This window comes from Theropithecus gelada, chromosome 7a, assembly GCF_003255815.1.
Source record: "Theropithecus gelada isolate Dixy chromosome 7a, Tgel_1.0, whole genome shotgun sequence".
Lineage (NCBI taxonomy): Eukaryota > Metazoa > Chordata > Mammalia > Primates > Cercopithecidae > Theropithecus > Theropithecus gelada.
This window is the reverse complement of record NC_037674.1, coordinates 20,020,615-20,045,968: the sequence shown is the minus strand read 5'-3', so window position 1 is coordinate 20,045,968 and position 25,354 is coordinate 20,020,615. Positions and strand designations below refer to the sequence as shown.

General features: G+C 40.2%; 1 protein-coding gene across 2 annotated transcripts in view; it reads left to right on the top strand.

The window, feature by feature from the left end:
• SPG11 (SPG11, spatacsin vesicle trafficking associated) overlaps nucleotides 1-25,354 on the top strand; it is a 104,536-nt gene that overhangs the window by 41,161 nt on the left and 38,021 nt on the right. For both annotated transcript variants that reach the window (XM_025389760.1, XM_025389759.1), the window contains exons 12-21: nucleotides 913-984; nucleotides 1,374-1,501; nucleotides 1,783-1,958; nucleotides 3,341-3,554; nucleotides 8,843-9,046; nucleotides 10,871-10,977; nucleotides 13,386-13,531; nucleotides 15,460-15,621; nucleotides 16,879-16,945; nucleotides 24,046-24,211. In XM_025389760.1, the coding sequence (XP_025245545.1) occupies nucleotides 913-984; nucleotides 1,374-1,501; nucleotides 1,783-1,958; nucleotides 3,341-3,554; nucleotides 8,843-9,046; nucleotides 10,871-10,977; nucleotides 13,386-13,531; nucleotides 15,460-15,621; nucleotides 16,879-16,945; nucleotides 24,046-24,211 (1,442 nt within the window). The remainder of the gene's footprint in view (nucleotides 1-912; nucleotides 985-1,373; nucleotides 1,502-1,782; nucleotides 1,959-3,340; nucleotides 3,555-8,842; nucleotides 9,047-10,870; nucleotides 10,978-13,385; nucleotides 13,532-15,459; nucleotides 15,622-16,878; nucleotides 16,946-24,045; nucleotides 24,212-25,354) is intronic.

Here is a 25,354-nt window from a genome sequence, read left to right as displayed (position 1 = left end):
AAGACTTCACACATGTTGAAGCATGCATAAGAGCTCATTATTTGTGGGAGGACATTCTGTATTGTTCATGCGACCCCTTACATCTCCACTTGAACTTTCTAGTAAATTATGCCTTTGCTGGACTTTTTGCTCTATGGTTTTACTTCACATGAGAAGGGGAAGTCCTAGAAGTAAGGCTTTTAGGCTAAGCTGAGATCTAGCCCTAATCTGCATAGTTGGGGTCTTGCCCATGGTAACTTTCAGGAGGTGCAGAGGAGTGGAACTATGTAAGAGGGATGTTGTTTGCATTGATCATTGTTTCCACTTGAATCAACATACCAGATTGCTGTCATTTTGGTCCTGTCGTAACCTAGCATTGCCTTAAATTGTTCTGTGTGCTGCCTTTGCTCTGACAAAATGCTTAAGGACTTTAGGGATAGGCAGTAAATACATATAATAAATGTAGGAGGGCCAGGCAGGGTGGCTCACGCCTGTTATCCTAGCACCTTGGGATGCTGAGGCAGGAGGATCACTTGAGCCCAGGAGTTCAAGACCAGTCTGGGCAACATGAAGAAATCCCATCTCTACAAAAAATACAAAAATTAGCCAGGCATGGTGGCGCACACCTGTAGCCCCAGCTACTTGGGAGGCTGAGTTGGTAGGATCACTTTGAGCCTGGGGGTCGAGGCTGCAGTGATCTGTGATCACACCACTGTACTCCAGCCTGGGCAGCACAGTGAGACTGTCTCAAAAAGAAAAAAAAAAATTAGGAAAATGAATGTTTGAAAGAGCAGAAAGGTCTTTGGAAAGCTATGGAATTCTAACAAGATAGATGTTTATAATAGGGTGTTTCTGTATCTAATACATTTTTTAATGTTCAAAATAGTTCCATTACAAAATGTAACTTTTTTTGGTTTTCTATGTTTATTTTAGGGGTTTGATGTAAAAGGCCAATTGCTCAAGATATGCTTCTACACAACTGATAAAAATATACGTGACTTTTTGGTAGGTAAAGGTGAGACTATGTAGTATACATTTTCTAGAAAGCCTGGGTGAAAACCTTGGAAGAAAACCTTGGAAGAAAAACTTTAAGTAATTTTAATGTTCAACTAATATCTAATAAGTAAAAGTGTGACAACCCCTTCATCTTTTTTTTCCCCTTCATCTTTTTTTTCCCCTTCATCTTTCTTAAGTGACTATTTTACATTTGTGGCAAAAGAAAATTTGTGTTTAATATACATTGACTCAAATGTTCAAAATATAATTCTTGAATGGCATATTATCTCATTACTTTTTTTCTAATCTTTAATTCTCAGCACTATCTTCTTTGATAATGTCATGACATTTTTTGCAAATGTGCTTGATTTTTGTAAAGTCACTGCTTTTTATTCAAGGTTGAAATTTTAAAAGAAAAAAATTATTTTTCTGAAAAAGAGAAAAGAACTATAGACTTCGTGCATCAAGTTGAGAAGCTTTATTTGGGACATTTCCAAGAAAATATGCAAATCCAGTCATTTCCCAGGTAGTCTCATTAGTCTCCTTTTGATAATATTAGAATACTGTAGATAGTATTTAGTTTATAATTGTTAGTGAGCACAAGATTCTTATGTGGAACTGAGCCTGCATTCTCCATGGAGATAAAACTTGTATCAGACAGAAGGGTCTCAAGAGTTTTCTGTCATTTTAATATTTGCATAATCAGAATTATGTGTTCTCCAAAAGAGTAGATGTTCTTGAGCAGATAAAAAAGGAATGATGTCTTTTTCTCCAAAATTAAAAAACAATTTATATCACTGTTTTTAGGTATTGGATAAAGGAACAAGATTTTTTCAAGCACAAATCCGTTTTGGACTCATTCCTGAAATATGATTGTAAAGATGAATTTAACAAACAGAACCATAGAATTGTGTTAAATTGGGCTCTGTGGTGGGATCAACTAACACAGGAATCCATCATTCTCCCCAGGATAAGTCCAGAAGGCAAGTGTGAGAGAGTCTGAAATATGAACATACTGAATGAGGATTAAATTGGGTATTGGTATTTGAATATTTTGATGTGTCTCAATTTTAGAATTCCTTTTGGTAAATAATATTCAGGTTTTTTAAAATGCAAATCATTGCATTAAGACCTCTTTCTTATCCCAGAGTTTCTGGGAGGGATTTATAATGTGCTAATAAAAGAAAAAAAAAATAGTTAATTGAGATTTCAAGGTTGAGTTTTCATTCCAGCTTCAAAGTGACAATCTTTGTTTTTGCAAATAGTCTGAGTGTCTTGTGTAAACTGGGAATCTGTGCCATAATATAGGGGATCTGGGGCATAACTGTGGTAAACAGTAGCAATTCAGAGAGTAAAATTCTGGCTTACTATTATAGCTGAAGTTTTTGTTTATTATTTTTTTTCTTTTCATCCTTACCCTTCTGAAATAAAGTTTTTATTTATATTAAGGGAAAGAGAAGGGAAAAAGAGGGTTGAACAGGTAAGTGAAATGTACAGCTAATACGTAAGTTTCATTTTAACCACCATAGTAATTAGAAGCTACATCTAGCTCTTTGGCTGTAATACTGATTTTAAAATGAACAGCGCGGCCAGGCACGATGGCTCACACCTGTAATCCCAGCACTTTGGGAAGCCGAGGTGAGAAGATTGCTTGAGGCCAGGAGTTCAAGACCAGCCTAGCAACATAGTGAGACCCCCATCTCTACAGAATATATATTTTTTAAATTACCTGGGCAGCCAGGCGTGGTGGCTGACGCCTATAATGCCAGCACTTTGAGAGGCTGAGGCAGGCGAATCACCTAAGGTCAGGAGTTCAAGACCAGCTTGGCCAACATTGTGAAACCCTGCTTCTACTAAAAATACAACAATTAGCTGGGTGTGGTGGTGCATGCCTGTAATCCCAGCTACTTGGGAGGCTGAGGCAGGAGAATCACTTGAACCTGAGAGGCGGAGGTTGCAGTGAACCGAGATCTCATCACTGCACCCCAGCCTGGGCAACAGAGCGAGACTCTGTCTCGGAAAAAAAAAAAAGAAAAAATTACCTAGTCATGATGGCACATTCCTGCAGTCCCTGCTACTTGGGCAGCTGAAGTAGGAGTACCGCTTGAGCCCAGGAGGTCGAGGCTGCCATGAGTGCACCACTGCACTCCAGCCTGGGCAACACAGCGAGACCCTGTCTCAAAAAAAAAAAAGAAAATAGTAAAAGAAACAGAGGATTTTATATAAAATAATAAAAGAAACTGAATAATTAACATATTGTATAAATAGCTATGTCCAGATTGTTACATTTGCTCAGTAATTTAGTGTTGAGTTACATGTCAATAAACATAATTATGTTTTAAAATGTGTTTTGTTCTTCATGTAGAATACAAATCATATTCCCCTGAAGCCCTCTGGAGATACCTCACAGCTCGCCATGATTGGTTAAACATTATCTTATGGATTGGAGAATTTCAAACCCAGCGTGGTTATGCTTCATTTCAGCAGAACAAATGGCCCCTTCTGACTATTGATGTTATTAACCAGAATACTTCCTGTAACAACTACATGAGGAATGAAATTTTAGATAAGCTGGCCAGGTATTGTAACTGTTGAACTAATCCCCAGTGGGAAGAGTACAAGGGAAGAGCAAGAAAAAATAATGGTGTAGCTTTTCCTTTGAAAATGCCAAAAATCCAATGCAGTGCTGTTTCATATTACTATAAAATTTAAAGGGCATCATCTTAACAGTGAAGTTTTAAAATCATATTCATTTGGCCAGGCGCGATGGCTCATGCCTGTAATCCCAGCAATTTGGGAGACCAAGGCGGGCAGATCACCTGAGGTTAGGAGTTCAAGAGAAGTCTGGCCAAAACCCTGTCTCTACAAAAATACAAAAATTAGCCAGGCATAATGCCAGGTAATCTCAGCTACTTGGGAGGCTGAGGTTGCAGTGAGCCGAGATCGCGCCATTGCACTCCAGCCTGGGCGACAGAGCGAGACTCCATCTCAAAAAAAAAGAACACAGGCATTTTACGTCATGTGGGTAGTAAATAAGCTCTTAAGTTCTAGACGCAGGTTCCTCCCAAAACATTTTATGCACTTTGGTATAGAAATGTTCAGTTTTCAGTAGGGCTATAAGGAACAAGTGACAAGAGCTGAGAAGGGGATATCTTAGTATCCTGTCTCCTGTGCTTCGTATTGCTACGTGTGTGCTGTGCATGTTCTTGAAGTAAGAGAACTGCTGAATTAAGAAATAGTGAGGGGGAGGCCGGGCGCGGTGGCTCACGCCTGTAATCCCAGCACTTTGGGAGGCCGAGGCGGGTGGATCACAAGGTCAGGAGATCGAGACCATGGTGAAACCCCGTCTCTACTAAAAATAGAAAAAATTAGCCGGGCGCAGCGGCGGGCACCTGTAGTCCCAGCTACTCGGGAGGCTGAGGCAGGAGAATGGCGTGAACCCGGGAGGTGGAGCTTGCAGTGAGCCGAGATTGCGCCACTGCACTCCAGCCTGGGCAACAGAGCAAGACTCCGTCTCAAAAAAAAAAAAAAAAAAAAAGAAATAGTGAGGGGAAGTAGCTCTTGAAGTGATACAAAGATTTTAAACTTCAATTCATTTAGAAAAACCTGTTAAATTGAACCATATGAACTTGCCATTTCTGTGGGTCAAAAATGGCTGAATATCAACAATTTCATATGGCTCCATTTAATCTATCTTTCTAACCTGTTGAAATAGTATAAAGAAAGCTAATAACATGTATGTTAAGTTTCTTAAACATTTTTATGTATTATTTTCTATTTATACTTACTGTGGTATACTTGCAGCTGTATTTTCCTCCCCAACTTAAAGATGTGGAGAGTCAGATCCAGGGACGTTAAGTGCTTTGCACAAGCCAGTTAGTTACAGATTTAAATCCCTTAGCCCCTGATTTTCTTTCCTTTTTTTTTTTTTTTTTTTTTTTTTAGTAGAGACAAGGTTTCACCATGTTAGCCAGGATGGTCTCCATCTCCTGACCTCGTGATCCGCCCACCTCCGCCTCCCAAAGTGCTGGGATTACAGGCGTGAGCCACTGTGCCCAGCCAGTCCCTGATTTTCTATTCATTCTTCTCTCCATTGCACTAAATGCTCTTATTTACTACTAGTAAATATTATAGAACTTGTCAGCTTACCTAATATTTTGCTTGGCATTTGGTTTTTAAATTAATGTATATATGGTTTTAGAATTATGAAATTAGTAAATTAATGAACTCTATGCCACCAGATTAAAGAAGAAAAATCATACCACCCTATTAGATACAGAAAAGCATTTGATAAAAATTCAGCCTATTTACCACCAAAACTATTGGCAAACTAAGCATAGATACAAACTCCCTTAACTTAATTGGTTTGTTTTTTTTTTTTTGAGATGGAGTCTTGCTGTGTCGCTCAAACTGGAGTGCAGTGGCATGATCCTGGCTCACTGCAAGCTCCGCCTTCCGGGTTCATGCCATTGTCATGCCTTAGCCTCCTGAGTAGCTGGGACTACAGGCGCCCACCACCACGCCTAGCTAATTTCTTTTTATATTTTTAGTAGAGACAGGGTTTCACCGTGTTAGCCAGGATGGTCTCAATTTCCTGACCTTGTGATTCGCCTGCCTTGGCCTCCCAAAGTGCTAGGATTACAGGCGTGAGCCACCGCGCCCAGCGTTTTTTGTTTTTTTGGGGTTTTTTTTAATTTTTTTTTTTTTTTTTTTTGAGACAGAGTCTCATTCTGTCACCCAAGATGGAGTGCAGTGGCACTGTCTCGGCTCACTGCAAGCTCCGCCTCCCAGGTTCACCTCATTCTCCTGCCTCAGCCTCCTCAGTAGCTGGGACTACAGGCACCTGCCACCACACCTAGCTAATTTTTTTTTTTTTTTTGTATTTTTAGTAGAGACGAGGTTTCACCGTGTTAGCCAGGTTGGTCTTGATCTCCTGACCTCGTGATCCACCTGCCTTAGCCTCCCAAAGTGCTGGGATTACAGGCGTGAGCCATCGCGCCTGGCCTAAACTCCCTTAACTGAAAAGGAGTATCTAGAAAAATCCTTTTAGCCAACATCATACTTACTAGTGAAACACTGTGAGCATTCTCTTTAGATTTGGAGAAAGACAAGCCTGCTACCAAGTTGATCTTTAAATATAGTGCAATCTCAGTAAAAATCCCAGCTGTTTTTTTTTTTTTTTGTATGTGTGTGTGGATTATGACATGCTGATTGTAAATATTTATATAGAAATTAGAGGGTCTGCTGGGCGTGGTGGCTCACATCTGTAATCCCAGCACTTTGGGAGGCTGAGGCAGGCAGATAACTTGAGGTCAGGAGTTTGAGACCAGCGTGAACAACATAATGAAACCTCGTCTCTACTGAAAATACAAAAATGAGCTGGGCATGGTGGCACTTGCTTGTAATCCCAGCTACTCGGAAGGCTGAGGCAGGAGGATCACTTGAACTCAGAAGGTGGGGGTTGCAGTGAGCCAAGATCAAGCCACTGAACTCCATCCAGCCTGGGAGACAGAGTGAGACTCCATCTCAAAAAAAACAACAACAAAAATAAATTAGAGGGTCAAGAAGAGCCCTGAAAAAGAACTTGCCCTGCCAGATATCAAAACTTATTCTAAAGCTGTAGCAGTTAAGATAGTGAGAGTATTGGTGCTGGGGTAGAGATCAGAAGTGTGAGCATAGAAACAGACCTATACCTGTATGATCATTTTACATATGACAGAGGTGGTCCTGCACAAGAGTGGGGAAAGAACCATCTTTTTGATAATGGGGCTGGAATAACTGAATAGCTATATGGGGAAAAAATATAATTAGATTCCCCTCCCTACCGTATATTGTACATTAAATCAGTTCTGGGTAGATGTTAACACCTAAATGTCAAATGTGAAAGTATAAAATTTGGAAAATACTATAAGTGAATACCTTCACAACCTTGGGAGTAGTAGGATATATGCTTTCTAAAAGGCCTAAAGGGGCAAAGATCTGTCACTGAGACCAAGAGAGCTGCCTGACAGGAGTTGTGATCCTTAGTGTAGGGTGTCAGCCAAGCTGTAGTCACCCAGCACAGAGAGAGCCAGGGTATTTCCTCTTATCTCCTGATGGAGCCCTCCCATTGAGTGAACTAAAACAGAAGTCTGAGGACACTGGAGTCTTATAGTAGAACCCATAGAGGTGAGCCTCCAGGAACACAGAGTAGGGTGACGCATAGTAGAGCTTGGATCTGAGGAGAAGGATACCAGCACATAGCTTCTCACAAAAGAGGAAGCACAAATGGCTAGTAAACAGGAAAAGATGCTCTTCCTCATTTGTAGGTAAGGAAATGCAAATTTATTTTACCCGAAATTTAGGAACAACTAAAATGGACCTCAGTGTTTCACTAGTAAGTATGATGTTGGCTAGAAAGATTTTTCTAGATATGCCTTTTAAGTTAAGGGAGTTTGCATCTATGCTTAGTTTGCCAATAGTTTTTATCATAAATATGGCTAAATTTTCTCAATGGTAGAGTGGATAAATATGGTATATTCATACAATGGAATACTGTATAATAATGAAAAATAACAAACTATACCCAGAGGTGTCAACATGGCTAAATCACACAATGTTGGGTAGAAGAAATAAGGTAGAGAACAATATATCCAGAATGTTCCACATAATACAAAGTTCAAAATACGCAAAATCTTAAATTATTTGGGATTACATATAGGTGTAATAAAACTGTGAATAAAAATAAAAGGGCCACAGTGGCTCACACCTGTAATCCCAACACTTTGGGAGGCCTATGCAGGAGGATTGCTTGAGTCCAGGAGTTTAAGACCAGCCAGGACAACATAGACCTCGTCCCTACAAAAAAATTTAAAAACTGAGTGTGGTGGCACATACCTGTCATCCCAGATACTCAGAAGGCTGAGGTAGGAGGATCAGTTGAGCCCAGGAGGCGGAGCTTGCAGTGAGCTGAGATGGCACCACTGCATTCCAGCCTGGGTGACAGAGCAAAACCCTGCCCAAAAAAAAAAACCTACTAAAAAATACAAAAAACTAGCTGGGCAAGGTGGCGGGCGCCTGTAGTCCCAGCTACTCGGGAGGCTGAGGCAGGAGAATGGCGTAAACCGGAGAGGCGGAGCTTGCAGTGAGCTGAGATCCGGCCACTGCACTCCAGCCTGGGCGACAGAGAGACTCTGTCTCAAAAAAAAAAAAAAAAAAACTACTAAAAAATACAAAAAAAAAAAGTATGGGAATGACTATCATAAAAGTCAGGATAGTGGCTACCTCCGGAGGTAGCAAAGGGCATGCAGTGGGGGAGGAATACACCAAGGGCTTATAATGTTCTATAATTAGGTTAGTGGTTCCATGATGTTTCTATAAACTCCATATACAGGTGTATGTTTTCTTTACTGCTTTGGTATATATGATGTAACAGTAACTTTGTAAAAAGTAATATTTACATGCAGATTTCTATTCTTGTTCAGTAGTTGGTCTATTTAAATTATTCTGATGTAGCATGATGATTTTGTTTGAATATTTTGGTGAATTTCTCACTGCTTAGAGCATCCAGCTTCAAGGGTTAACCACTGTTGCTATACTGGGTAATGGTTCCCGTCAAAAACCAAAAAATGGAAATAGCTTGATTTAGATTTTTAAAATAATAAAGATAATTTGAGTCTGTCATTACTACTTTTAAATACTACAGTGGTGCAGAAAATTTTATTAGAAATCCGCAAAATATGTGTCAGAGAACATATAGAGTAAGAAGTGGCAGCATTAATTTGTCAATGCTTATTTTTAAGTAATTGAGACTTAAACTGTGGACGTGATTTGGTCTACTCTGAACATAGCGACTTTTTAACTTGCCATCCTGTAAATCTGTCCATAGGAATGGGATTTTTCTGGCATCTGAACTGGAAGACTTTGAATGCTTCCTCCTAAGACTGAGCCGTATTGGAGGTGTAATACAGGATACCCTCCCTGTTCAAAACTACAAGACCAAAGAAGGTTGGGATTTCCATTCTCAATTCATTCTCTATTGTTTGGAGCACAGTCTGCAGCATCTTCTTTATGTCTACCTTGACTGTTACAAGTGAGTACTGAGAATGCATTTGTCCTTGATCAGGTCTTCACATTTTCTCTTTGCATATGACTCCTGAACGTGACTTTTAGGAAAATAGTAAGCATTCACACGAGGAATACTGATCTTTTTGAAGTAGTTTTCTCCATCTCAACAACTGATACATCTTTGAGTTCAGTATTACATTCAGCAAAATGCTTATGTGTTTTTTTGGTGATATTAATTCTGTAGTATCTCTGTTAACCTTTTAAATAATTTGAGTTTAGAATACAATGAAAGAAATGCTTTAAAAGGTTTGAGAGGAAGATTCTAAAGTTTCACTTGGAGTTTACTTTGATACTTTGTTTACCAAGAGAATGCTAAATGACTTTGATTTCATAGCAAGGTGTATTTCACTTCAAGGTATATTAGATATGCTCTAAAATTTATATTTATATAGACACACACACAGAGAAAGAAAGAGCAATACATCAGTATATGTCTACCTAAGATTAACCTGCAGAATCATATCTGTGCCCAGTGTTAATTGCTATTGGGTCAGTAATAACAATAACAATAGAAGTAGTCTTTAATATATGAGTATTTACAATGTTATCACTAAACTAAGTAGTTTATATGCATTATCTCATTTAATCTTCACAAAAACTCTATGGGGTAGTTACTCGCATCTCCATTTTACAGATGAAGAAACAGGCTTTGAGAGAGACTAAGTATCTTACTTAAGGCACACAGCTAATAAGTGGAAGAGCTGATTTAATTCTACTTAATTTTTATTCCAGAGCCCACATTTGTACACTCATAGGCAGCATTTTAATTTTACTTATTTTGTGTAGTAAAGACTAGAAATTGGCCGGGCACAGTGGCTCACATCTGTAATCCCAGCACTTTGGGAGGCCAAGGCAGGAGAATCACTTTAGCCCAAAAGTTCAAGACCAGCCTGGGCAATGTAGTGGGTCTTCTTCTTTACAAAGAAGTGAAAAATCAGCCAGGCATAGTGGCACACACCTGTAGTCCCAGCTACCTGGGAAGCTGAGGTGGGAGGATTGCTTGAGCCTAGGAGGTCCGGGCTGCAGTGAGCCATGTTTGCGCCACTGCACTCCAGCCTGGACAATACAGTGAGACCTGGTCTCAAAAAAAGAAAAAAAAAAACAGACTAGGAGTTTTTGATGTGTCATATCATTAGTCTTACTTAGAAATGTTGTCTCCAAAGCTACTAGCAAGAGAACAGATTTAAGAGCTGTATTTTCAAAGTATGTATTCTGAGCCATAATTCCTCAGTTGTAACCTCTCTGTAGTTGTGTAAGCTTTTTATTTGTATTTTATTTTGAGACAGTCTCACTCTGTCACTCAGACTGGAGTGCAGTGGCACAATCATGGCTCATTGCAGCCTCAAACTCCTGGGCTCAAGCAATTCCCCCACCTCAGCCTCCCAAGTAACTGGAACTATAGGCGCACACCGGCACACTTGGCTTGTAAGAGTTTTTAAAAAGCCTCTTATTAAGTTTGAATATGCTAAAAAGTCTTTGCTGTAAAAACCAATAAAATATGAAGTATCTTAAAGTACAAGGTATCTATTAATCTGACAAAGAGTTGGTTAAATTTCCTCATGGTAGTGAACATATGATGTCTCTAAAATCTCTGTCTCTGAAATTGTCTGTTTCCAGATCATGAAGAATATGTAAAATACAACACAAGAGTGGGAGTATTTTGTGTTATATTTACTTTTTAATTCCAAGATTCTTTTTTTAAATGCTAATCATCACCTGAGCAAACATGGTTGTAATTGTCTTATCCTGTATGTTAACCAAAGAAGTTTTTTGTTTGTTTTATATACAGACTTAGTCCTGAAAATTGTCCCTTTTTGGAAAAAAAAGAGTTACATGAAGCACACCCTTGGTTTGAATTTTTAGTTCAGTGTCGACAAGTTGCCAGTAATTTAACAGGTATGGGTATACTGTATTAAACACAGAAACTTTCTTTGGATCAATCACTGGTCTGTTGAATGGTATTAAACTTGTGAACTCTTTTAAATAAATTATTTGGCTGTGGTCAACTATCTGAATGTAATCTAGGCTCACACTTTAGGTAAGAAGTAGAAGGCCAAAAAGGTTAGCTGCCAGCCAGCCAAGAAAAGCTAGACCTGGAGCAAAGACTTTACGTGGTTTTGTCCCCTTCCCCTTAGCATCGTGCTCTAGGATTTCCCTTGTCCCACCAGTTTGTCAGAGGCTGAATTCCTGCTCTCTGGTCGACTGGCACCCTTTTTCCATGAAGAAGTGGTCTGTCTTCCAGATCCCTGTTTTGAATATTTTAGTAAGGAACTCCAAATGGAGTTAAAAGAAATCCATAGTATGTGTGAGATTGTTGTGTCCTCTGCAGTGGAGCTGCTGATGTAGAGGCTTACTCTGGTTGTAATCAGACAGAAAAGCCTTGTTACCCCTGAGGACTTAGCTGGTGTTATCCCAGAAACAGGGAAAAGGGGACAGGCTGAATGACCACAGACAAGGAATGTCAGCAGTCTTTCAGTTACATATAATGTCCACTTTCTCTCGAAATGCAGAATTTTTTCATAATGTGGGTTTTGTTTTCTGGTTTTGCATGCTGATTATGAAGTAATATATGTTCATTGCTTAAAAAAAAATTAGAAACCACAGACAGCTATCAAGAAGGTAATACTGGCCAGGTGTGATGGGTCACACCTGTAATCCCAGTGCTTTGGGAAGCAAAGTGGAAGGATCACTTGAGGATAGGAGTTCAAGACCAGCCTGGGCAACATAGTAAGACCCTGTCTCTACAAAAGATTTTTAAAAATTAGGTGTGGTGGCATGCTCCTGTAATCCCAGCAATGTGGGAGGATCACTTGAGCCCTGGGGTTAGAGGATGCAGTGGGCCATGATAGTGTCACTGCACTCCAGCCTGGTTGACAGAGCAAGACCCTGTCTCTCTTTAAAAAATAAATAAATTAATTAATTAATTAAAAAGTAATACCTCCATGGGTAGCCTTGGTACATAGGAAAATAACCACCCGTAGGTAACCACTGATAATATTTTAATGTATTTTGTTCCAGTTATTTTCACTGTACTTTTTAAAAACCTAGTCTCTATTGTATTTCATTCACCTAACAAATATTTATTGAGCTCCTACCTTGTGACAGAATATTGTACAACAAGAAACATCTGTGTTTTTATATACTGCTTTTTTGTGTAATATTAAAACAGAATTTTCCCACATTCTTAAAGACAATGACCATTTTAAATGTTTACATAATATTTCATTGTATGGATATACCCTTATTTAATTTACTGTTCTCTCATTTTCTGACAAGGCCATTTTCCATTTATTATAAATAATAGTCTTGAACATATTTCAATATAAAGTTTTGTCCTTATTTCAGATTATTTTCTTAGTACAGATAGGTTTTGGGATATAAAACTATTGGGTCAAAGGTTATACATGTTTTTAAGGTTCTTGCTGTAGGACCGGATTGCTTTCCAAGGGAGTTGTACAGTTTTATGATTTTATTGTAAGTCCCAGTCTCTACTCACTGTGACCAGCTCTAATGCTTGATGATTTTTTTTTAATTATTGCTAATTTGATAGGTAGTATATGGCATCTAATTAATTTGCATTTCTTTGTTGCTGGTGAATTATGTACTTTTATGTGTCAGGCATTTATATTTCCTCCTTCATAAATTGGTTATTTCTTTTGCCCATTTACCTGTTAGAGTCAGTATTTTTGGCCTTGATTTGGATGAGCTCTTTGTTGAGGACAAACTCAGCAACTCTTTAGGTTGTCATTTGTTATAATTTTTCTCTCAGTTCATTGTTACCTTTATTTTTTTTTTATTTTTTTATTTTTTTGAGATGGAGTCTCGCTCTATCGGCCAGGCTGGAGTGCAGTGGCTGGATCTCAGCTCGCTGCAAGCTCCGCCTCCTGGGTTTACGCCATTCTCCTGCCTCAGCCTCCCGAGTAGCTGGGACTACAGGCGTCCACCACCTCGCCCGGCTAGTTTTTTGTATTTTTAGTAGAGACAGGGTTTCACCATATTAGCCAGGATGGTCTCGATCTCCTGACCTCGTGATCCGCCCGTCTCGGCCTCCCAAAGTGCTGGGATTACAGGCTTGAGCCACCGCGCCCGGCCCATTGTTACCTTTTAATTGTCTTTGAATAGAAGTTTTTATTTTTGTGTAGACAAATATTTTTCCCCTCTGTGATGTTTTCCCATTGCTTTTACACTTAGGAAGTCCTTTTTTTTTTTTCTTCACTGTGGATAGAGTTAAAAATTTATATTATTTTTCTCACATTTATGTAATTCTTAATTTAGTATTTATCCCTCTGTCTTTTATTTTCCAGATCCCAAACTGATCTTCCAGGCTAGCCTCGCAAATGTTCAGATTTTGATTCCCACCAATCAGGCCAGTGTAAGCAGTATGCTATTGGAAGGACATACCCTCCTGGCCCTTGCTACTACAATGTATTCTCCTGGGGGTGTCAGCCAGGTATGGATAGCACTTTACAACAAAATGGGACTGATTTTTAAATTTAGCAGAATTATCTATGGATTGTCTAGATCTCAGTTGATATTAAAATATAACTATATTCAAGTATTTCATTAGATTAAAGAGCAGAGGACAAGGCTGAATTTTAAGATTTTATATCTCAGCCCGGTGCAGTGGCTCACTCCTGTAATCCCAGCATTTTGGGAGGTCGAGGCGAGCAGATCACTTGAGGTCAGGAGTTTGAGACCAGCCTGGCTAACATGGTGAAACACTGTCTCTACTAAAAATAGAAAAAACTTAGCTGGGCATCTTGGCACATCCCTGTAATCCCAGCTACTTGGGAGGCTGAAGCATGAGAATCACTTGAACCTGAGAAGCGGAGGTTGCAGTGAGCCAGGACTGCGCCACTGCATTCCAGCCTGGGCAACAGAGTGGGACTCCGTCTCAAAAAAAAAAAAAAAGGAAAGAAATTTTTGACATCTACAATTTAAAGGGAATGAAGCCAGGTGCATTGGCTCATTTTTGTAATCCCAGCCCTTTGGAAGGCCAGGGTAGATGGATCGCTTGCATACAAGAGTTTGAGACCAGCAACATGACGAAACCTCCGTCTCTACAAAAAAAATTTGTTTTAATTAACTGGGCATGACCGGGCACGGTGGCTCACACCTGTAATCCCAGCACTTTGGGAGGCCGAGGCAGGTGGATCACTTGAGGTCGGGAGTTCAAGACCAGCCTGGCCAACGTGCTGAAATGCCATCTCTACTAAAAATACAAAAATTAGCCGGTCATGGTAGCGTATGCCTGTAATCCCAGCTACTCAGGAGGCTGAGGCAGGAGAATTGCTTGAACCCAGGGGACAGAGGTTGCAGTGAGCTGAGATTGTGCCAGTGCACTCCAGCCTAGGCAACAGAGCAAGACTCCATCTCCAAAAAAAAAAAAAAATTAGCTTGGCATGGTGGCATGCTCCTGTAGTCCCAGCTACTTGGGTGACTGAGGCAGGAGGATTGATTGAGCCTGGGAAGTCGAGGCTGCAGCGAGCCAAGATCATACCACTGCACTTCAGCCTGGGTGACAAAGTGAGACCCTGTCTCAAAAAAAAAAAAAAGCTGGGTGGGGGTGGGGAGGGGAATGAATATGTTATGTAGAGATTCTTTTTTCCCTTTAGTTTGTTTTCCAATACTCCAGATTTGTTTTCAGAATACAATTAGGATCCGCTTGCTTCTGGGAGTAAGAATACTTTAGATCTGTGGCTTGGTAATTATTCTGTACTATTTGCCCTCTTAGGTCAAAGGAAACCATAATCTTCAGCTACCCATATAAACTTTATTGAGGGACCTAATGGAAATGTGCCCATCTTTGCTTTTTAGAAGTAGAGTGGCCTGTTTAGAGGGAAATTAAGAATGTTGTTTAATATCGAATCTTCAAAAGTTTCTTACTGGTGCTAGCTTAACTTAATACCACCTTTTTTAGATTGTTGCAGTATACCTTACACGACTATTTAATTGTCTATTTTTAATCACCTGTCAGAAATTAGAGTCATAGGATAACTTTAGAGTTGAGTGAGAAGTCATCTAGTTTAGTAGTTTGTAAATATTTTAAAATATATATGATTGAATTAAATATTGGCAGAGCGGTTTTTCAAACAATTTCTATACAGCTTGAAAACCACTGATCTAGCTGAACTTCCTAATTTTGCAGCTGGGGAAACAAAGACCTGATATTAAATATCTAGCTAAGGTCACATAGCCAGTTTGTTTCAGAACCAGAACAAGAACTGTTAACTTATGACTACTTGTCTAATGCCATATTCACTACCACATACTCTTCTCAAGCTAATCTTGTTTCACAGGGTTCTTGTGAAAAAAAGACTTAAACTTTGAGAAGAGAAAAATGCTGCTCTCCAACCTGTTATCTGTCTTTTTACTTAGGTTGTTCAGAATGAAGAAAATGAAAACTGTTTGAAGAAAGTGGATCCCCAGCTTTTGAAGATGGCATTAACTCCTTACCCCAAGCTAAAAACTGCTCTCTTCCCACAGTGCACTCCTCCTAGTGTCCTGCCATCTGATATTACACTCTACCACCTTATTCAGGTACAGTATTTAGGTGGTCTAATATTCAGCCAGGAAAACAGAAATCACTCTAGATCTTTCAACTGGAGGGCATTTAACATAGGGAATTACTTATACAGCATCATAGCAGAATGGAGAAACCAAACACGATAGTGAGACAACCCCAGATAACAAAATAGGAAGCCATGTTCTTGCACCCCTAAGGCTGCAAGAACAATGCAAAAAAGTGGTGTTACTAGAACCCAGAAGCTGGAGCTATTTCTGGGAATTAAACTAACAACCAGACTGCCTAATGGGAAGTGGGAACATAGAGTATGGAGGTAGATGCCCCAGGAAAATGCAGGGGGGGAATATCTTGACTTCTCTCTTCTCATCTTTAGTCTCCCACAGTGTCTTTGTGGCTATATTTATCTGGTAGCCAAAGGGCAAAGGAGCTTGGGAAATGTAGTTTCCTGCAATGCTGAGCAGAGTGGGAAGGGTGGAGGTGGGTCAGAGCAAACAGTTGACCAACATACCTATCTGCTGCTTTCATCAAAAGCACTCTATTCTGCCACTTGTAACTTCTAACTATCTCTTCTCAATGAATCAGGGATGTTTGTTTAAATCAATGCTTTTTAATCTTTTTCAGAACCTCTAAGAATGTAAGAAAGCTACAAACCCTCTACCCAGAAAAATTACACATATGCATATAATTTTGCTTACATTTCAAAGTGATTCACAGACTCCCTGAAGCCTAGTCAGGGACCCTCGGTTAAGAACACCTTCCTTTGCCTATTTCTCATTTCAAAAGGCTTTTTCTTTTTTCCCTGAATACACATATTCTCCTAGTATCTATAAGGTTTATAGCATAAGGTTTATAATTCTATAAAGGAGCCGGGTGCGGTGGCTCATGTCTGTAGTCCCAACACTTTGGGAGGCCAAGTTGGGCGGATCACCTGAGGTCAGGAGTTCGAGAGCAGCCTAGCCAACATAGTGAAACCCTATCTCTACTAAAAATACAACAATTAGGCAGGCATGGTGGCACGTGCCTATAGTCCCAGCTACTCGGGAGGCTGAGGCAGGAGAATTGGTAGAACCCAGGAGGCGGAGGTTGCAGTGAGCTGAGGTTGCACCATGGTACTCTGGCTGTGTTCAAAGAATTTATGTCCAGAACGATAAGCTTTAAATTGCCTTGGAAAAGGGGAAGCAGACTACCTCTGAAGTCCTTTCATATAATTTTGTTTACCTATTTTAGAATCAATGAATTTCTAATTCTGTTTAACTTTTCCCCTTTTTCAGTCATTATCACCCTTTGATCCTAGCAGATTGTTTGGCTGGCAGTCTGCTAACACACTAGCTATAGGAGGTAAGTCATCATGGGTACTTCTTGAGACATGTTTTAGCAATGTTAACTATAGAAGTTAATATATGTAAAGCCAATCTAGTTTTCTCATTGCTTTTTATTTTAAAAGTAAAGGTGTATTCCAAAGGAAAAATAGTTCGCAGAAGACAGAATTGAAAACATATTGTGAGTTAAAAGTCAATGTATTAGGTGACTAGTGCTGTACTTGCTGAAAAAGGTAATGTGTAACTATTTGATTATATTTCTTCCTTTCAAAAAATTATTCTTCATTTCCAGTATAGTATCATAAAAATTAAAAGCATAGGTGTCAGCATTAAACAAATCTTGGCCCTACCATGTAATTAATACCTGTGTGACCCTGGTCATGTGATCTAACCTCTTTAGTTCTCTGTGAAATGAGGTTAATCACAGTGACCACCTAACACATTACTATGAGAATAAAAGGAGGCAAGGCATTTAAGTACCAGATTCACACACAGTGCTGTCCTATAAATACCATAAGACTTTCTCTGATTTATTTTTTTCTGTTCTTAAACTGTTTTTTCTATTTCTCTTTTATCTTTAATATCATGTTATCTGTGGTGCCTCTGCCTATATTACCCTAAATTAGGCTTTGCATTAGTACTTTGTACATAGTATGTACCCAATAAATATCTGTTGACATAAATAAAAATGAATTTCTTAATGTATATGTTTTATAAGTTTAAATTTTGATATATAGAATTTACCTCATGCCCAGAGTCCGGTGTATGCCAGGCCTACAATAGATGTTCAGTAAATGTTTGTTGAGTGCTGAAAAAAGTAGTGCTTATTGCATTTATCGAATAGAAATACCCTTTCTCGGCCGGGCGCGGTGGCTCAAGCCTGTAATCCCAGCACTTTGGGAGGCCGAGACGGGTGGATCACGAGGTCAGGAGATCGAGACCATCCTGGCTAACACGGTGAAACCCCGTCTCTACTAAAAATACAAAAAAAAACTAGCCGGGCTCGGTGGCGGGCGCCTGTAGTCCCAGGTACTCGGGAGGCTGAGGCAGGAGAATGGCGTAAACCCGGGAGGCGGAGCTTGCAGTGAGCTGAAATCCGGCCACTGCACTCCACTCCAGCCTGGGTGACAGAGAGAGACTCCGTCTCAAAAAAAAAAAAAAAAAAAAAAAAATACCCTTTCTCAGTGAAGTTACTAGAGAGTAGACAGAATCCCCTCTCCTGTTGTGATGGCTCCAACTCCATCACTTAGGTGACATCTTGACCTGGCATTCTAACTCTTGGAAATTGAGCACTCTACCAGGTAGAGTAGAGGCACAGAGAAGTTGAAAGCATGTTCCCTGCCATTTTTAGAAGTTTAAAACATACTTGAGGAAATCACAAAGTAAATGAAACTGTTATCTTGAAAATATAATCCTTTTTTTATTTTTTGAGATGGAGTCTCGTTCCACTCAGACTGGAGTGCCGTGGCGCAATCTCAGCTCACTGCAAGCTGTGCTTCCCGGGTTCATGCCATTCTCCTGCCTCAGCCTCCTGAATAACTGGGATTACAGGCACCTGCCACCATGCCCAGCTAATTTTTTTGTATTTTTAGTAGAGATGGGGTTTCACCGTGTTAGCCAGGATGGTCTCGATCTGCCGACTTTGTGATCCACCCGCCTCGGCCTCCCAAAGTGCTGGGATTACAGGCGTGAGCCACCGCGCCCAGCCAATACATATTTATAAAACTGGAAAACTGTATTTAATTTGAATGTTTACTTCTGTTTTCTTATGGTTTTACCACTGAATGTGGATGTAGTAACACTGGGTGGTGACTTGGCTTCTGCACCAGGCCAGAGTAAAATTTCCCTTTAGATTGAATTTTCTCTTATACACAATCTCCATACTAAGCCCCAACCTGCTAAAAAATTATGGTCTTATCTGAATAGAAAACTCAAATGTGCTCATTTCAGTACTGTGTGCCTTACACACACTCAGCAAATATTTAATGAATGGCTTTATATGTAATTACAAGTTGCCAAAGTCGCTCTGTTCTCACAAGAATGCAAATAGGGCATGTGACAGTTTTTTTAATCTCAAAGAGGGAATGTACTTTCAGGTAAGACCTTTGTAAGATGACAGATACCTCGAGAGTCTTCAAGCCTTTTTTTTTTTAGGAATCAGGTCACAATGTGGAAAGTCCTTGGAATTCCATGAGAAAATACAACTTTATTTCAGAAATAAGCTTTGAACTTTGAAAACAAGAGCAGATACACTGTTTTCCAGAACTAGTTTCTGGAACCAGATCACTGTGTTGTCTTTTTTTAAAAATAGGTAGTAAGTGGTTAAGAGACAATTGAATAGTACATGACAGGAGTGATTATTTCTTTCTAACTGGAGTCAGCCCTCCAGATCCTTGGGTTCCATATCCAAGGGTTCAGCTAACCTCAGATGGGAAATATTTGAGAGAACAAACAAACAATTAAAAAAAAAAAAAAGAACAATAAAAAAAACCAATTTAAAAATACAGTATAACAACTATTTACATAGCATTTACATTTATTAGGTATTATAAATGATCTAGAGTAATTTAAAGTGTATGGGGAAATGTGCATAGGCTATATATAAATACTATGCTATTTTACAGGGACTTGAGCATCCTTCTGTGGATTTTGGTATCCAAGAGTTTCAGGAACCAATCCCATGGATACCAAGAGATGACTAGACTCACATCAAAATATCTTCTGACTTCAGATTTATCTAAAAAGAGACATTTTTGTTCTGATATTTTCTTGGGTTTAGAGGAACTTTAATCTGAGCTATTCTGTTGGTCTTATTAATAGAAAGATGGTGCCATCTTTCCAAGATATTCATGCTCTATGAATACAACATCAGAAAGTAGGTGATAACAAATGGAGGTTATAGAAGGGTAATTAGTGTCGAGGGAAAAACGTTCTAAAATTACCTGTTGGAGGCCAGGTGTAGCGGCTCATGCCTGTAATCCTAACACTTAGGAAGCTGAGGTGGAAGGATTGCTTGAGGCCAGGAATTCAAGACCAGCTTGGACAACATAGCAAGACACTGTCTCTACAAAAAATTAGCCAGGTATAGAAGATAAGGGTCAAGAAGGTGAAAGAAAAATTTAAAAATTAGCCAGGCATGGTTGTGTGTGCCTACAGTCCTACAGGAGGCTGAGGCAAGAGGATTGCTTGAGTTAAGGAAGTCAAGGCTGCAGTGAATTTTGGTCATGCCACTGCACTCCAGCCTGGGCAACAGAGCAAGACCCTGTGTCCAAAAAAAAAAAAAAAAAAAAAAAAAAATTACCTGTTGGAGAAAGGTGCAGTGAATTGGCTTTGGTGAACAGAGGACTCATATAAATATGTTAAAAGGGATTTTATTGCATAATGACCTTTGTGAATGAATTTAAAAAGCTCCTTTTGCATATATTTAACAGATTTTATAATGATAGGGTTATTGGCTATTGCCTTTCTGAACTTAAAGGATCATCAAATACAGAATTAAAACCAGGGTGGTTCAACATACACAAATTAATAAATTATACACCACATTAACAGAATGCAAGACAAAAACCAGGCCAAGCGCAATGGCTCACGCCTGTAATCCCAACACTTTGGGAGGCCGAGGCGAGTGGATCATGAGGTCAGGTGATCGAGACCATCCCGGCTAACACGGTGGGAAACCCTGTCTCTACTAAAAAGTACAAAAAATATTAGCTGGGCATGGTGGCGGATGCCTGTAGTCCCAGCTACTTGGGAGGCTGAGGCAGGAGAATGGCGTGAACCTGGGAGGCGGAACTTGCAGTGAGCCAAGATCACACCACTGCACTCCAGCCGTGAGTGGCAACAGAGCGAGACTCCATCTCACAAAAAAAAAAAAAAAAAAAAGACAAAAACCATATGATCATATCAATAGATACAGAAAAGGCATTTTGCAAAATTCAACATCCTTTCATAATAAAAACTCTCAACAAATTAGGCATAGAAGGAATGCATCTCAACATTATAAAGGCCATATATGACAGGCTCACAGCTATTATCATACTCAGCAGTGAAAAGTTGAAAGCTTTTCCTCTAAGATCAGAAACAAGACAGGGATGCCCACCCTTGCCACTTCTGTTCAACATAGTACTTGAAGTCCTAACCAGAGCATTTAAGCAAGAAAAAAAAAAATGAAAGGCATCCAAATCAGAAAGGAAGAAGTGAAGTTTTCATTGTTTGCAGATGGCATGATTTTGCATATAGAAAATCCTAAAGGGCCGGGCGCGGTGGCTCAAGCCTGTAATCCCAGCACTTTGGGAGGCCGAGACGGGTGGATCACGAGGTCAGGAGATCGAGACCATCCTGGCTAACACGGTGAAACCCCGTCTCTACTAAAAAATACAAAAAACTAGCCGGGCGATGTGGCGGACGCCTGTAGTCCCAGCTACTCGGGAGGCTGAGGCAGGAGAATGGCGTGAACCCGGCAGGCGGAGCTTGCAGTGAGCTGAGATCCGGCCACTGCACTCCAGCCTGGGCGACAGAGCGAGACTCCGTCTCAAAAAAAAAAAAAAAGAAAATCCTAAAGACTCTACCAGTAAAACTGTTAGAACTAATTCAGGAAAGTTGTAGGATATTAAATCAACATACAAAAATCAGTAGTGTTCTATATATCAATAGCAAACTATCTGAAAAAGATAATGAACAAAACTATCCCATTTCTGTTTTTTAATAGAACACAAAATACTTAGGAATAAATTTAATCAAAGAGGTCAAAGATCTGTACATGTTAAACCATCAAACATTGGTGAAAGAGGCTAGGTGGGCTGGGTGCGGTGGCTGGCCGGACACGGTGGCTCACGCTCATGCCTGTAATCCCAGCACTTTGGGAGACCGAGGTGGGCAGATCACCTGAGGTCAGGAGTTTGAGACCAGTCTGGCCAATATGGCGAAACCCCGTCTCTACTGTAAGTACAAAAATTAGGTGTGGTGGCACATGCCTGTAAGTCCCAGCTACTCAGGACACTAAGGCAGGAGAATCGCTTGAACCCAGGAGGCAGAGGTTGCAGTGAGCCAAGATTGTGCCATGGCAGTCCAGCCTGGATAGCAGAGCAAGACTCTATCTTAAAAAAAAAAAAAAGAAGAGGCTGGGTGCACACATGTAATCCCAGCACACTGGGAGGCCAAGGCAGGCAGATTGCTTGAGCTCAGGATTTTGAGACCTCATCTCTACCAAAAATACTAAAGAAAGCTGGGTGTGGTGGAGTGCATCTGTGGTCCCAGCTACTTGGGAGGCTGAAGTGGGAGGATCACCTGAGCCCAGGAGGCAGAGGTTGCAGTGAGCCAAGATTGTGCCACTGCACTCCAGTCTAGGCGACAGAGCCAGACCCTGTCCCAAAAAAAAAGACCCAAAAAAAACCATTTATGTTGTATACTTTAAATATATACAATTCTTAAAAGTTAAATAAGTTGCTCAAGGTCACGCAACTAGTGGTATCAAAACCAGGAATCACACACTTTTTTTTTTTTTTTGGAGACGGAGTTTTACTCTTGTTGCCCAGACTGGAGTGCAATGGCGCGATCTTGGCAGACTGCAACCTCCACCTCCCAGGTTCAAGTGATTCTCCTGCCTCAGTCTCCTGAGTAGCTGGGACTACAGGCATGCACCACCATGTCTGGCTAATTTTGTATTTTTAGTAGTGATGGGGTTTCTCCACGTTGGTCAGGCTGATATCGAACTCCCGACCTCAGTTGATCCACCCATCTCAGCCTCCCAAAGTGCTGGGATTACAGGAGTGAGCCACCACGCTCGGCCTCAAACACATTTATGACTCTAAAGCCCTATTACCTCTGAGATACTAGACCTGCCAGACTAGAGCTTCCTTCCACCCCTGTAAACAGTATCCTTAAATGAAATCAGTTGGGACAGCTTCTAAAGTTATTTGTTTATATCAGTTTTACACATTCAACCAGAATGGCTTTAGCTCTCTGACAGTTGTCCCAAAATGAGCATGCACATTGCCCTCTAAGGAGTCACTTCTGGGTCTGCTTTCTTATGTCCCCAGCACGTGTTCCTCCATTGGTTTAGGGATGTGTTACAGATACTGGGATATAGATATAGGGATGTTATAGATACTGGGAATTCCCCCCGCAGTTATATATTAGTATCTATAATAACAGATGTAATGAGCTGTGGCCAGGAAGACCCAAACGGAGAGAAGACATCCCTCTCCACCCCAAGTAATCACTGAGCCTTGCTCCACTGGCAGCCAGACCCTCTCAGGTCTCTGCCAAAGCTGTAGTTCAATGACCGCAGCCCTCACAGGAGGAAGATTCCACTAACAAGATGTCATGGAGCACTCCCGCTGGCATAGCCTTCCAAGATAATCTAGCCCAATTTGCTTATTTTACTTAGGAGATCATAAAAGCCCAGAGAGGAGAGAAGATTTCAAAGTACTCAGGCGTTTAGAGACAATCAGCTCTAGAGTGCTGATTGTAGATCCTAAAAGAGTCTCTCAACAGAAAAAAAAAAAAGCAACTAAAATTACAAGTAAGTTTAATGGGATGGTAGGAGGGAGCATCTTTTTTTTATTTTTATTTTTATTTTTAGTTTTTGGAGGCAGAGTTTCGCTCTTGCCCAGGCTGGAGTGCAAAGGCACAATCTCAGCTCACCACAACTTCTGCCTCCCAGATTCAATCTATTCTCCTGCCTCAGCCTCTCAAGTAGCTGGGATTACAGGCATGCGCCACCACACCTGGCTAATTTTGTATTTTTAGTAGAGATGGGGTTTCTCCATGTTGGTCAGGCTGGTCTCGAACTCTTGACCTCAGGTCATCCTCCTGCCTTGGCCTCCCAAAGTGCTGGGATTACAGGCGTGAGCCACCGCACTCAGCCAGAGCATCATTTCTTACCATAGTTTTTATGCAACTTCTCAGATACACATCTTTGTATAAAATGAAGGCTATCTCTATATGTTGAAGTAAAATAAAACAAGTTTTGGTAAGTTCAAAGTGATACATAGTGATGCAAAATGATTACAGCAACCAGTTTTCTTTTATCATTAGAGAGTTAAGTTTTCCATGTGCAAATCTGAAATTAATTATGGTGATGTACAGATAATTGATATTGTTTCACTTTCCTCCCAGATGCATGGAGTCATCTCCCACATTTCTCTAGCCCTGACCTGGTTAATAAATACGCTGTAGTGGAACGTCTGAATTTTGCTTATTATTTACATCATGGACGGCCATCATTTGCATTTGGTACTTTTCTGGTCCAAGAATTAATCAAAAGCAAGACTCCCAAGCAACTGTGAGTATTTAAAATATAATTTTGGCTGGGTACAGTGGTTCACCCCTGTAATCCCAGCTCTTTGGGAAGCAGGAGTATCACCTGAGCCCAGGAGTTCAAGTAGGCAGTGAACTATGGTCACACCACTGCACTTTAGCCTGGGTAACAGGCTCTACCACTAAAAAAAAAGTAAAATAAATTATAATTTGTATTCTAAAAAGGGGCATATCTGTAACATTTTACACATACATTGAAAAACATACTGGAAACATACCACATTTAACAGTGAATACATTTGGATGGTGATTATTGTTTTCATTTGTGCTTCCCTGTGTGTCCCAAGTTTCTGGCATTCAGTGTGTGTGATTTTTGTTAACTGGAAAAAAGATAAATATATTTTGAAAAATAATCAGATTTAAAATCATATAGGAGCTTGTCAGGTATTAGTGGTTAGAGAGGGAATTCTAAGGGAGGGAGAGCATTAGGACAAATACCTAATGCATGCGGGAATTAAAACCTAGATGACAGGTTGATAGGTGCAGCAAACTGCCATGGCACATGTATACTATGTAACCTGCATGTTCTGCACATGTACCCCAGAACTTAAGAAAAGGAATTATATGATGAGATGTGAATTCTATATTTAATGTCTTTAATAATTCATTTAATTCATTTTTATAAAGCACAGAATTGAGAGGAGCATTTACTATAATGAACAGCTAAATATAGATTTACTTTATTGGTTTGTTTTATAATTAACAAAGTAATACCTTTTTTATGGTAAAGTATTCAAGTAGTTTAGAAAGGTGAAAATGAAAGATATCCCTCAGCCTCCCATTCCACATGTTAAAAACATGGTTAATAATGTCTTGTGTGGGCTGAGCATGGTGGCTCACACCTGTAATCCCAGCACTTTGGGAGGCTGAGGTGGACAGATCACAAGGTCAGCAATTTGAGACCAGCCTGGCCAATATGGTGAAACCCCATCTCTACTAAAAATACAAAACTTAGCCAGGCATGGTGGTGGGCACCTGTAGTCCCAGCTACTCGGGAGACTGAGGCAGGAGAATCACTTGAACCCGGGAGGCGGAGGTTGAAGTGAGCCGAGAGCACGCCACTGCACTCCAGTCTGGGCAACAGAACGAGACTCCATCTCAAAAATAA